This window comes from Diadema antillarum, unplaced genomic scaffold, assembly GCF_040938485.1.
Source record: "Diadema antillarum isolate AM-2024a unplaced genomic scaffold, OU_Dant_1.0 scf00000120, whole genome shotgun sequence".
Classification (NCBI taxonomy): domain Eukaryota; kingdom Metazoa; phylum Echinodermata; class Echinoidea; order Diadematoida; family Diadematidae; genus Diadema; species Diadema antillarum.
Window position 1 is genome coordinate 1,217,648 of NW_027271009.1, and position 14,481 is coordinate 1,232,128.

Below are 14,481 nucleotides of genomic sequence, written 5' to 3' on the forward strand. Positions count from 1 at the left end.
AATGTTCAAGTCAACTTGATAGGATGGTGTTATTTCACAAGTCACCACACAAAACTTTAGAGTTAGCTTTCGTTTCGTATGACAGTAAGTCAGTAAAATACTATAATTCTGTACCTACGAAAGAAATACAGTGAAATATTTGTTTATGACATTTATCAAATAAAATATCATGTTAACAACAAATGTATTACTGTAGTGTAACTCACACCAATCTTGCTGCTTTTTCTTGCAAGTTCGAGTAACACTGCACATGACAAAACTTGATAATTCTCTACATGACTTGTAGCCGAGGTTCATGTCGATTTTTCCTGATTACAATAAATTCAATTGAATTCAGTGGACACCCACGGGATCCCTGTCTGCAACATCTGACAGATAGACTCGTATTTTCATCATGAGTGTCTGACTTATATTAATTTTGTAGCTTCTATTTTATAAGTTAAGGAACAATTAACCTTCCTTCATTCCTTTCTTTCTTTCTTTATAAAGTTCGTTCTTTTTTATTATTTTTTTCTTTCGTTCTTTCATTGAAATTCATTCTTTCTTTCTTTTTTCTTTCTTTCTATCTTTTATTTCTCTCTTTTTTCGTTCTCTTTTACTTTCATTCACTCATTCTCTTCTTTCTTTCTTTCTTTCTTTCTTTCTTTCTTTCTTTCTTTTTTTTTTGGGGGGGGGGGGGGCTGCGTTTTGACCCTACCTTTTGCGTAAAGGGAGGAGGCACCCCATTTGTTTTGTGTTTTATAAGCTGGAGAATGACGACTGACGAGTGTAGTGATATGGATTTTAGAAGGGGGGGGGGGGGGGTGGCGCAATTTTTTGTACTTTCCCAGCCTCTGGATTTACCCCAAGTCGAAACTCGTGGAAAAAACAGATGAGCGGGGATGGGAGGTTAAAACTATTTTCCGGGAGCGCTACCTACGTCAGGTATCACATTAGTAACAACTAGCGGTGGAAGCGGGACGTATGGAAGATTTTTTTTTTCTCAAGGGGGGGGGGGGGGGGGGGGCACACGTATAACAATTACAAAACAAATAAGAATTTTTAAAAAGTTTCTTCAAAAGGAGGGGGGGGGGGGGTGGCGCAATTTTTTGTACTTTCCCAGCCTCTGGATTTACCCCAAGTCGAAACTCGTGGAAAAAACAGATGAGCGGGGATGGGAGGTTAAAACTATTTTCCGGGAGCGCTACCTACGTCAGGTATCACATTAGTAACAACTAGCGGTGGAAGCGGGACGTATGGAAGATTTTTTTTTTCTCAAGGGGGGGGGGGGGGGGCACACGTATAACAATTAAAACAGATGAGCGGGGATGGGAGGTTAAAACTATTTTCCGGGAGCGCTACCTACGTCAGGTATCACATTAGTAACAACTAGCGGTGGAAGCGGGACGTATGGAAGATTTTTTTTTTTCTCAAGGGGGGGGGGGGGGGGGCACACGTATAACAATTACAAAACAAATAAGAATTTTTAAAAAGTTTCTTCAAAAGGAGGGTTGGCATGGGCCAGTTGTGCCCGCCTCTAAATCTGCCAGTGCTTAAAGCTAACATTTTGATATTTACACGATTTTCCATAGCCAAAGGCCTCTAAAAACTGCAACGGTTACCGTTGAATGCGGTTGAGATAATCTGCTCACACGCTACGAAAAAATGAACGTCTAAACATTTATGACTTATGAGAGTTAGAATTACTAGTCTTAGCTAATAAATTGCCCTATTTGTATTTTATTCATATATATATTTGCATTTTATTTCATTTATTTTTATCTATTTATTTATGTATTATTATTATTATTATCATTATTATTATTTTTATTTTATTTTATTTTATTTTATTTTTTTTTTTGGGGGGGGGGGGGCAAAAATGCGTTTTGCCCCCCACTTCCGGCGCCTATGGCCCCCCCCCCCCCCCCCCGGCTCTATCATCTACCTAAATAGCCCGGCCTAGTTTGGGTTAAATAGCTTATTTGCAATATCAAGTGCAAAAACGAAGTAGCCGTACAGGTGTGCAGAGATGAACGAGTATACCTTATGAGAAATGAGAGAAGAAGCAAAATAAAAGTATTTGCAATGTTTAAAAAAAAACATTATCTTTTAATTAACTTCTTACATAATTACAGGATTAGTGAGTTGTGTAAACAAAAGCATCACTTCTCCATAAACTTTCTGTGATCGTGCAAACTTGACTGAAACTATGGACTTCTCTGTAGCTGATATAAAGTGCATGAAAAATACTGAATATATGTACTTGTGTACATTTCATTGTTACAAAATATAATAGCAAAAAGAAATAAAAATTCAACTGTATTCATCTTATAGGTCTATCTTTATGCAGTTGTAATATCTTTTTAGGGAGGCATATTCCATCAATTACACATTTTCCCTTGATTGCTGAAGTATCATTGAATTCGAAAAGCTTCTTTTTCCTCTGAAAATCACTTTTATTCTTCTGTGATACGTTTTCATTCGAATCTTTTGTTCTTAAATTGTTAGATTGTTTAGATATTTGACATGTCTTATTGTTTTCTAACTTTTACTTAGTAAGTCTTTTTACCATGTGGGAGCATAAAACAATACAATGTGAATTATTTCACTTTAGAAAACTCAATTTTAACTCTCACAACAATAACAAATAAACAATTTTATGTTCTTTTGTTTTGAATGATTGTTTACATTTTCTCATGTTTTCTCATGTGGACAACAAAATATACAAAAATAATAAGCTATCAACCTTTTCTGGCAGGGCACCATCTGAACGCTTGAATATCAAATCCAAAATTCTGTTGAAATTGGCATTTTAACTGACCACTGAAATGAGAACAAAAGACAATAGATCAATATTATACAAAAGAACATGTCTTTATTGACTCTACAAGTTCACTGGTGTTCATTTTTCTAACTTTTCAATTTAGACCCTATCCTCTTCCACTTTCCGTTTACTGTTCATGAACACCTTTTGTATTGTATTTGTGGTTAGAAAACTAAAAATGTATATTTAACTTATCCGTTTGTTTGTTTGTTTGTTTGTTTGTTTAAAAACATACCCATATCCCTACTATTGGTTTACTCTTTCAACAACTGTATACGGGAAAAGTTGAGTATGTCAGCTTTGGTTGGTCATCAGTGTTCATATCTTTTTGTACAATTTTGTGATGCATTTCACATTTTTTCAGCCACCTTTTGGATAGCTCCATTCGAACACATACTGTATATAGAGCCACTGTTAAAATCATCTCATGTATTTCAAACTCGACAAAATTACAGTGGCAAATAAACCTGTATGATGTTTAAATGGGTAGTACATATATGACGTTTTGGTTTGTCAGTGCGTTTCTATACACCTTTAAATGGGATGGATAGTCTTGATGGTTAAGGCGAGGATTCGGCTTTTGACATTTTGCGAGATACAAAATGTACATACGTATTTAGAAAACACTACTGGAGTATGGAATGTTAAAGAGCATAAAATACTACGGGGAATTTAAAGTTTATTTGAAAAAAAAAATCGGTTTGAAATGAAGTAGATATCCCAAAACAAGGTAAAACAAAGAGATCCTAAGAATTGTAGCCTAGCTGTCACATTTATTTGGATAGCTTTCTTTTTTTTTATATATCTCAGATGCTTAAAGACCAATTTTCAATAAACATACTGTGAATTCTTCAAAGAATTACATGTTCTTTCATATTTTTATTCATAAGAGGTGTCTCATTATCTCACAAACACCCACATGCACAAAGTTGGAAACCCGCAGGCCATCTTACCAAAACGGTATCATCCCTTGAAGATGGATTCCGGGATTGTAAAGTATACTCTATTTGCTTTTCAGTGAGTGACAAAGGTTGCTTGTCGAGTACCGTTTCCTTCCACTTACCAGTATCATGTTGCGTTTGTTTCAAAGGCAGAATGCTCTGTAGCGTGGCGAGCCTGCACTAACGATGCATGTAGGGGGACGTCCTGCGGTTAATGACGTAATGATAATCAAAGATGCGAAGTGGATTAGAGAGACAATTTTAGACCACGGTGTGAACGACAGAGCATAAATTGTAAAGGACAAAGGACTGGGGGGGGGGGGGTTACACATACTTACGGCTGTTCAGAAAAATTTGAGGCACAATTGAAAATTGTAGGAATGAATTAAAAAAACAAACATAATTTATAATACCCATAACTATACCCGAAGACTCCGTCCCATTTCTTGCAATAGAAGGGGGAAGAGGGACATGAGTGAGGGATTGGAGGGGGATCGAGGGAGGGACTGACCCCTGACTGACAATACCCCCTCCTCCCCACATGCACTCCCCTTCTTCCTCTGCCGTACGTCCCCTACACCCCCACCCCAAACAAACATACTGAATTATCGTAAAACGCTCCCATGCCGATGCTGCTCATCCTCATGCCGTTGCTGTCGATAATATTGTGATGAGAGATACCACCTTTGTGCCAGAAATGAGTACGCTTTGAATCAAAAGTATAATGTACGTGCATGTACTTTGAAAGCATATGTTTAGGCCTACAGACATAGACTACAACATTACACAGAATATTCTGTGAGCGGACTTCCTCGAGGGAATTTGGACTGCATTCATACAAGAGGCCTACTGTTCAAACCGTTTCCCTCTGTGTGATAATTATGCATTGATATTTTCTTGCATCGTTCGATGGACAAAGTAATACCATGGAGCTACGTAGCTCCATGGTAATACCAATCGAGTTTCTCAAGGACACGCAACCATGGCGTATTTCATCAGCTGGTCTCTCTCTGGGGCTATCTCGGCATATCTTATTGTCATGATCTACCTTCACAGCTTGATCTCTCACGGATACGCAGCCGACATATTGTTATCGATGCCCTACCCGCTGCATACCAGTCATGTCAGCAGCATGGCGGCCATTGTCACTGCCTTAGCCGCAAACGGCCATAACGTCACGCTCCTAACCGGCTCGAATCGTGGTGGGACAGGATTTAAAAACGATACATATAAACAGGCGATCCTCTACGAGCTTGACGAAGAAAGCCTCGAAACAGTGAGGAGAACACCCAAAGATTTCCTGAGCCTTTTGTTCAACGAAAATCCTACGATGTTAATTGATGATTTCAAAATGATTCAGCATCTTTTAGATGTGTTCCATCTCGGCAGTGTTGGATGTCGAGCTTTGTTCAGGGATGAGATAGCACTCGCCAAGCTTCGCAGTTCTCATTTCGACCTCATGATCGCGGACAGCTTCGATGGTGGCGATGCGCTGGTCTACGGTTACCTCAAGGATGTTCCTCTTGTTGTGGTGACAACGTCAATGCGGTACCCGGTCTTCCATGAACTAATGTTTGGCATGCCAGCGCCATCATCGTACATCTCGTTGGATTTCTTCTCTTTCTCTGACCGCATGTCGTTCTTTGAGAGAATATTGTCCTTTTTCGAACACCACATTATCTTTCCACTCGTGGGAACAATGATAACTCGACCACTGGAGCAGCTAAAATCAGAATTGGGCATCCGTCCCGACAAATCCGTCCAAAGCCTCCTAGCCGAAGCCCAGTTGTGGCTCAGTGCGACTGATTTCTCCCTCGACTTTCCTCGTCCAAGTATTCCAAACTGGATACCCATAGGCGGATTGCTCAACAAGCCTAGCAAACCATTGACTCAGGTAAAGGTATATCTCGGTCAGCATTGTAATTTTTGTCGCTTCATTGAATAAAGTAATTCATCTGCCTCCCCCCCCCCCCCACACACACATACTGGATATCGTTACATGTACATTGCCAACATGTGAACTGAATCTGGAGGGAGTGTAACGGTTCATGCAGAAAAATATGAAAATAAAAAACAATTTTCTCAAATCATTGCTCAGCAAAGTGAGTATAGGGCCTATCTGCTCTTCTTCAATTATTATAATGTGGATATAAGCTTTCTATTGGGTGTTGCGACTTGTACGATTTATTTTTTAAGTCGCGTAAAGTCAATACATGTATAATCAGTGTTCACAGCTAGCAGCTTGATGTCTACGGGCGCTTTTGGAGTCAGCAAGCTGTAAAAATGTTGCATTTATGTTACCTCAGTCCCGTAGCGCCAAAACAAAAACATCAGGTATTAGGTAATATTAGCAGCTCTATGATAACTTAGCCCCTCCGTGTTTTGGGCATATGAGACATGACTGTCATGACAACAAAATCAATATATCAAAGTGAGTGAGTGGAATAAGCAAGCACATTTTCATATAGAAAAAAAAAATATATATATATAACTGACCGAAATGAGTTTTTCAAAAATATAATGTATTTTAAATCTTCTGACTGATATTTCCTCTGGCAATAGGGATTTTTCCCCCTTCATTTTGCATGCATTGCTCTCAGCTTTTCGTTCCACTTTCATTTGATTTTCTGTTGAAAGTGGTTTAGAGTTGTTGTTTTTTTTAAGTTGAACTGGACTTGTGGGGGGGGGGGCTTGGCTTGGGGAAAACATTTCAATTAATCAATAAGAACATATTTCAGTGAGCCGGAATTAGTCTCCAGTCGAACGAGAAGGAAATTAAATTTCCCGTGCTGATATTCATATGCGTCTTTCTTTTGTTGTTGTTCTATTGCTATATATATATATATATATATATATATATATATATATGTATATATATATATATATATATATATATACATGTATGACAATATAAAGAGCTTGCAATCAAAAGGCACTAAATCCATTGAAAAATGATGGATTTAGCGCCTTTTGGAAGCAAGCTCTCATATATACAATGTAGGCCTATAATAGTGCCCTATCATGAAACTCATAAAAAAGACTATTTTTACTATTTATCATTTTGAATTATTATTTCTTTGCTAATTATAGTAGAAAAGTCGACATTGACAATTTCCAATAAAGAACACCAAAAGTTAAAGAATAAAAAAATCCGTAACAAATTCCGAAACAATGATAAAAAGAATTGAAATGACTTTCCTGTATAGTTTTATTTATTTACAATCGCTGAATATGTTACAAAGGATATACAAACCAAATATTGGATTCTCAATGCTTTTTATTAATGTTTAACAGAATGAAATAAAATCTAAGGCTTATGCTCATTTGCATAATTAATTGATTACGATTAAACACTAATCAACAATTTCAAGAAATCTCAATCTTGTACATTGCGACATGGGTGTTCGCGTGTTAAATTTCGTCGCGATCGCCCCAATGATGACCGAGACCTCAGGATGGCGGGCTCCCCTGATTTAGTATCTTCCTAGCCAAGAAAGCTCGACCTGATTAGGGTTACATTGTAGAAGTCAGTACTGATTTAATATTGTTTATATTGCCAAGATATTATTTCCTGGCGGTACCTCACAAATAGCATATTGCACTTTCATTTCATTTATTTATTTCCAACAAATATGATTATAACATTTCAATACACAATAAGTGAATTCGCTTATTAGTGTATTCACTTATCATGACCAATTATGTATGTGAAAGTTCACTGCCTATAACAGTGTACCAAAGAAGAGGGGAAAGGGAAAGGAAGTCATAACCTGCTAGCAGGAAAATCGTGATCATGTTCGTACAACACTGCAGAATGTTTTCACTTTTTGTAATCTATTTCCTGAGTTAAAAAAAAAGAGAGGGAGAAAATCTTTGTTTTGTGCCTAACTGGCGGCCAAAATAACAACCAAGCAAGCAAGAACCCGGAAGCCAAACAAACTTGCTTACATGTATAGGTCCCATCATATTTCTCTTTGTACAACCCCATTTCGATTTCAAAGTAATCGAAGAGCGCAAGCCTTTTGTTTTAGTTCTGTTTTGTTTTGTTGTTGTTGTTGTTGGTTTTTTTTTTTGGGGGGGGGGGGGGTGTTGCTGTTGTTGTTGTTTTGTCTTTTGAATAGAATGAGTCACGACGACTAATCAGTCGGAGATATTCCCATTGCGGGGGAGGAATCAATACGGCGATGCTTTGTGTTTGTGAATGGTGTGCGTTTCGCCTTTCACTGTACATTTTATAATTGCAATGTCATGTATGTACTCCACTCATTTTCCGTATAGCAATGGAAAAAAAAGCGCGGATGGCTTGCCCAAATTCAGCCTTGTCAATATGACGATGCTGATCCATGGGTTCGTACAAGGAATACAATAATGGGTGAGAAATATGAATTATGTCTTTTTTCCTTTTCTTTTTTATTTGTGCAGGAATATGAGGATTTTGTGAACGGAGCTGGAGAACATGGCTTCATCATCTTCTCACTGGTGAGAATTAAGGTTAATTAAGGGCCATGGTACTCAAATAGTTCAAAACACTAATTTGATTCACAATATAATCCGCAATTTCTTTTGATAGGCATGGGTGTGGATGTGTTTCCATGTGTGTCCATCTCAACGGCATTGTATAGTTTATCACGGACAATCAAATTCAAATTTGTCTTTGACCTGTGTATTTCTGACATTGCACTACTGAGTCAATAACTGCACAGTCAATCGCTTCGGAATGAACTTAAATGACTTTTCTTATTTAGTTCTTTTTATATAAGACTCAGCTATTGATGTGCTGAGCTCGAGGATGTCTGTAGATAGACTGTTGGAAATGCACTTCAAGAGAGATATATAGAGACTCGAATTGTAGTGTTTGGGCCAGCGAATCTTGACACCTATTGACGGTCAATGACACAGCAGTAATTTGTCTCAGGATTTACACTATAACATCAAGTTATCCATAATATCACCGTTTATTCCAGGCGGTTTTCCGAAACTGAAGTAATTATGGCATTCAGATGAATTAAGTGGTGTGAGACATGTTCGAAAACGAAGGTAATAATTTCCAATATACCGCGTTGGTTTTGAATCTTTATTTGAAATCTCTTCCATGTTGGAAAATGAGTGGTTATACGTCTTGTTAACTTAATTTCCCGCTCCCTCGCTGCTCGTTTTTCACATACGTTCAATCGGTCCTTTGGTAAAGGGATCCATTAAACTGGTAAAGACATTATTGACTGTAAATTCCATTTTTCCTAATCAACCATACAGGGAAGCATGATTCCTCGCATCCCCATTGAGTCCATGGTGGAGACGTTCGCCCGAGTCTTCAGCGAGCTGCCACAAAGAGTCATCTGGAGATGCTCTGGACCCAAGCCTCGTTTCCTTGGCAACAACACGAAACTGGTTGATTGGCTGCCACAGAACGATCTTCTTGGTATGGTCATACTGTTTTGTACTTACATTTCTTCTCCCTTTATAGTTGCTGTATTGTCGGCTCTATTACATTGTGGTTTGAACTTGCTTATACAGTAGATTACCGTTTACTTAACAGAAATGACAACACCCAAGTGCTTGGTAAAAAAATCATTATACCACGTATCAGATATTTTCTCAGCTCATTTTAGTTCGATAATTTGAATCCCCATTCTGCAACGTCAACAACTTCGGTCAGCTTATTTCAAGTTCCAGTCTCCCGTAAACCATTAACTCTCTATCCATTCCCTCCAACTGTAGAGAGTTTGATCGACCACGTAAATGTAACAAATGTATATACAAATGGAGTTACATTATCATTTGTGGTACTAGCACCAGCGTATACCATGCAGAAATGTGAAGAGTTAAAATCATCATCCCAAACAATATTTACCGTTTCCGAAATCGTCAAGATCAAACATTGTTAAAATATTCGTCAGAAAAAAAAAACACGTTTATGTACTGTATCTGCTGCTCTGAAATCGTAAGGGAAAAGCCATCTTTCTCTCTGATTGTAAGGCAAGCAGCTGCAGTTGATGGGTGTAAAAAAAAACTAAAAAAAAAAAAACCTGTAGATTTGTCTTAATAGCATAAGAATCTGATGTGAAAACTTATCTACTTAAAAATGATACACTGTACCTAGTTTGAATCATGACAATTACTTGTAGTGCGCAGTAGAGCATATTATCGTAATTGTTGCGCAATATAACTGTCTTTTAGTATCTTTTTTTTTATTGTTATAATGATAATGAAGATGATTATTGTCATTTGTTATCACTAACGTTATCATTTTCGCACATCCCATCTCCTCTCCTCTGCGTGTCACATTATCTGCATTTGATTATTGTGCAGGACATCCAAAAGCCCGTCTCATGGTCTATCACGGAGGGGCCAATGGCGTGTTTGAAGCGATCTACCACGGCGTTCCCATGGTGATTATACCTTTGTTCGCAGAGCAGAAATCTATCGGAGTGAAAGTCAAAGCCAAGGGGATGGGGGAAGTGGTGAACAAGGAAGACGTCTCGTATGAGACTGTCGGCAGGGCAATCAGGAGAGTCCTTGATGATCAGAGGTAAGGAAGTTGCATCTAAGTCTCGTAATGGTTGCTTGATACTGTGTTGACTATCGGGTATGACTATATGCGGCATTGTCAAAAAGATGTTCTTTAATTGTTCAGGGGCCGTGAAACATACATGTACAACGTATAGTGATGGGGATATGCTCATGACTTTATAGGGTCAAGGGTCAATGCCCTTCTTCCACCCCGGAAGGTCATGAGTTTTGAATTCCAGTGTGTGTGTGTGTGCGTTTACTTGAGTAATACTGAGTGGAATTTTACCAAATGGGGCAAGTACTTGATTAGATTTTGGGTGAGATCGACCAGCGGCCAAAGGTCAAAGGTCAAGGTCAAGTCATTTAAATTGTATCCGTTAGTGCATTTACTCAAGACTGGATTAAGCAAATTTCACCCAACTTAGTCCAAGGATGACGCATGATTGGGCAATTAATTAAGTAGTTTTTGAGTGAAATTGGCAAGAGGTCAAAAATTTAAGGTCAAATGCTAAAATTTTTCGATATTTCTCCCATTATATCTATGCAATGCCTGAAGGTATTTTCTTGAAACTAAGTGTAGACATGTACTACTGAATAAGGATTCTCCAGAGAGAGTTTCAGGTCATGAGGTCAAAGGGTCAAAGGTCAGGTGAAATGTTAAAATTTCACTTTTTTTACCATATCTCGCAAATGGTTCAAGATATCTTCATGGAACTTGGTACATATGCATGTACTGACTGATAGGGATTATTGGAGAATTTAGGTGTTATGGGTCAAAAGTCAGGGGGGGTCAAAGGTCAAGGTCAACTAAAAATTTCACTATAATGTATTTCCCTTATATATTATATACATTGTATATGCAATGCTTTCAGGATTTTTCTTGAAACTTAATATACATGTATACATGTATTACCTAGTAGAGATTCTCTAGAAAATTTCCTGCCAAAAGGTCAAAGGTTAAGGGTCAAAGGCCAGGCTAAAATGCATTTTTTTTTCTATTTCACACTAAAATTACAACTTTTCTTCATACCTTGAAAATTACTCAATGCATAAACTTAACAGGGTCAGTCAAGTAAAGAACCTCAAATCAACAAAGTGTGTATCTGCACTCTCGGGCAGTATAGCAAACCTATAGTTAAAGGAAAGTGATCATTCAACAAATTTGTGACAACGTGTCTGTCATTTCAATATTTTGCCAGTTATGTGAAACTGTCATCACACATAGTGAAGAAATTGTACTATACACGCATTAGGAGAACCATGCATTATGGCGGAGGCATACCAGTCGCCATAGGGACATTTCTAGTTTTCATATGTATTCATTTACTTTTGCAGTTACACATACCAAGCTAGGCTCTATTCGGGAATTCATCGCGACAGGATGTTCCAGCCGACAGAAACCGCTGTGTTCTGGATTGAACATGTCATCAAATACGGCGGGGCTCATCTCAAGACTAGAGCTACGGAACTCGGCTTCATTCAGCTTCACAATATTGACGTCATCGTATTTTGCATGGTCATAACCCTAGTAACATTTTATCTGCTTGTTAGATGCTGTGCCAGAGTATGTTGTTGCGCCTGTCGAGGCGCAAGGTTCAAAACCAAAAGAGATTAGGTATAGCACAATTTAAAATATATGTCTTGGTTGAAAAACAAACAAACAAACATAGTCCGTTAGTGATTTGTCGAAAGGGTTTCACGTGATCACAAGACGTACCTTCAACTACAAATTTAGTGCGTAGCGTATCATATGTTGTTGGCTTGTGTGACACACTATATATTGGATACTAGTACTACATGACAGTGGCGGATCCAGGGGGAACGCACCTGGCACCCCCTTATTTTTATTTACTTATTTATTTTTTTAAAGCAAAAGCAAAAAATGGGGGAGGGGTGCATGTGCCTTCCTTCAATTTTGTAAAGGCGCCCCCTCTATACGGAATTCCTGGGTCTGCCCCTGCATTGTACTTTATTTCGGAAAAAAAAAAATGACGTCATTGTTTATGACATAATTTTCCAAATTGTGCAGTGTTTGTGAAATGTTATACAGAGCAATTGCATGACCTGCATTGCTAATATGAAAATTTGCTACATGTAATAGGAATTATCAAGCATTCATATCTTCAGTGTACTGAAATAAAGATGTAAGGAAAATATTAGCAAAATAATATATTGTTTTTCAGGACCTATGGGCACAACCATTATCTTCAGCTTTTTTCTAATGTCCCTGATATCATATGGTACACTAAACCAATAACTTCTGCAAATCAATGCAAGGTTTGTGAATTCGAAATTAAAACAGCTTAATTGCAATATCAAGTGCAAATAACGAAGTACGTGTACAAAGATAAATGCCATCTTTGAGAAATGAGAGACAAAGCAAACAAGTTATTTTCAACACACCCCGATCATTCTTGAAGTTAACTTCTTACATAATTATACGATCAGTGTGTTGTGTAAACAAAACCATCACTTATCTTTAAAGGACAAGTTCACCTTCATAAACATAAGGATTGAGAGAATGCAACAATATTAGTAGAACACATCAGTGAAAGTTTGAGGAAAATTGGACAATCGATGCAAAAGTTATGAATTTTTAAAATTTTTGTGTTGGAACCGCTGGATGAGGAGACTACTACAGCTTGTGAGTCATATGTGTACAACAGTATAAAGAAAATGTAAAAGAAAATTCAACATATTTTCACTTTTTTCGCATAATAAAAGAGCTCTTGACTTGCCTCTTTCTAAAGGCAGGGGGAATAATATTGCCCATAACATTTGTCGGTAACGAGTCAGGGGAATGTGTACTTTTTTCAAAAGATGGAATTTTGTGAAATTCTCTTTATATTTTCCTTATATTGTTGTACGCAAGTTATTCATACACTGCAGTAGTCTTCTCATCCTGCGGTTGCTGCACAAAAATTTTAAAAATTCATAACTTTTGAACGGATTGTCTGATTTTCCTCAAACTTTCAATGATGTGTTCTACTAATATTGCTACATTCTCTCAATCCTTATGTTTATAAAGGTGAACTTGTCCTTTAAACTTACTCTAATCCTGTAATCTTGACTGAGGCTTACGTCTAAGTCATGGAATTCCTGTTGTGTTCACTGTTGTGTTGTCTATAGTTCTACCCATAAAACATAGGAAAATATATAAACATCTCATATCTCTATAATTTTTTTTATGTATTCCATCAACTACAACTCTTACCTTGATTGCTGAAGTACAATTGTCCATTTTTATACAGTGCACTCCCGTTATAACGAACACAATTATAACGAAATTCCGATTATTACGAAATACAAATTTGGGCTGCAATGTCATATTCTCTATGTATTTCTATTGTTTATTTGTTCAGTTATAACGAAAATCCGATATAACGAAAAAAAAAAAAACTGCCGGTCCCGAGGACTTCGTTATAGTGGGAGTCCACTGTACATAATTTTCTTCAAAAAACAAACAAACACACAAACAACACCTTTACCCAATTCATGGGATGCATTTTCACTTTTTTGTTATTATTGTTTAGACTTTCAATACATTTCATCGTTTTGCTTAGGAAGCAAAGCATATAACGTTTGTGAATCAATTCTGTTAATAAAAACTTAATTTTCCTCTGTCACAACAACAAATGTTACTTTTACATTCTTGTTTTGTATGGGTGTGTACATTTTGTATGTACGATCAATATAATGATCAAATCTTGAATGCTAACTGCCATCTTATCAGACTTCAAGGCTAGTTTCGATACTTTGTCACGCTCTATATATTTTTGTCAAAGTAGTAGTATAATAGAACAAGACGTACATGTATACACGTATTCCATTCTTATTTTAATAGATTTATTTGCGGCGCCGGAGACAGTTTTCTGTGTATCAAGGGCATTCATCTGATCCCCCAAACAATATTATCGGGTTTAATCCTGGGCCCATGCTTTTAATTTTCTGATAAACATAAATTTAAGATAAGAAAGGATTAATTTCATTATCAGTTTACAAGATTCACTATGGAAGGTTCATCCGTTTGATTGTGAGCGATCAATAACAAGTTTGCAAAAATGATATGCATGGTTGAATATCACGTTTGTGCAATAACGACTTCATACTAGTATCAGTGTGTAGTTTCATAGTCTCTTCATGCGTGTTGCCTTATTGATAATGTTCCAGGCTGTGTTGATTGATGAGTAGATATAAAACACTACATTTCATTGCTTATTCTATTTT

The 14,481-nt window shown here is 37.2% G+C and overlaps 1 protein-coding gene across 1 annotated transcript; it reads left to right on the plus strand.

Moving 5' to 3' along the window:
• Nucleotides 1–4,762: 4,762 nt before the first annotated feature.
• LOC139720042 (UDP-glucuronosyltransferase 1-2-like) lies at nucleotides 4,763–12,767 on the plus strand. The gene is made up of 5 exons (XM_071631417.1): nucleotides 4,763–5,638; nucleotides 8,167–8,223; nucleotides 8,998–9,163; nucleotides 10,054–10,273; nucleotides 11,590–12,767. Exons 1-5 carry the CDS (start codon nucleotides 4,784–4,786, stop codon nucleotides 11,867–11,869), a joined length of 1,578 nt encoding a protein of 525 aa, XP_071487518.1. The 5' UTR covers nucleotides 4,763–4,783; the 3' UTR covers nucleotides 11,870–12,767.
• Nucleotides 12,768–14,481: the final 1,714 nt, after the last annotated feature.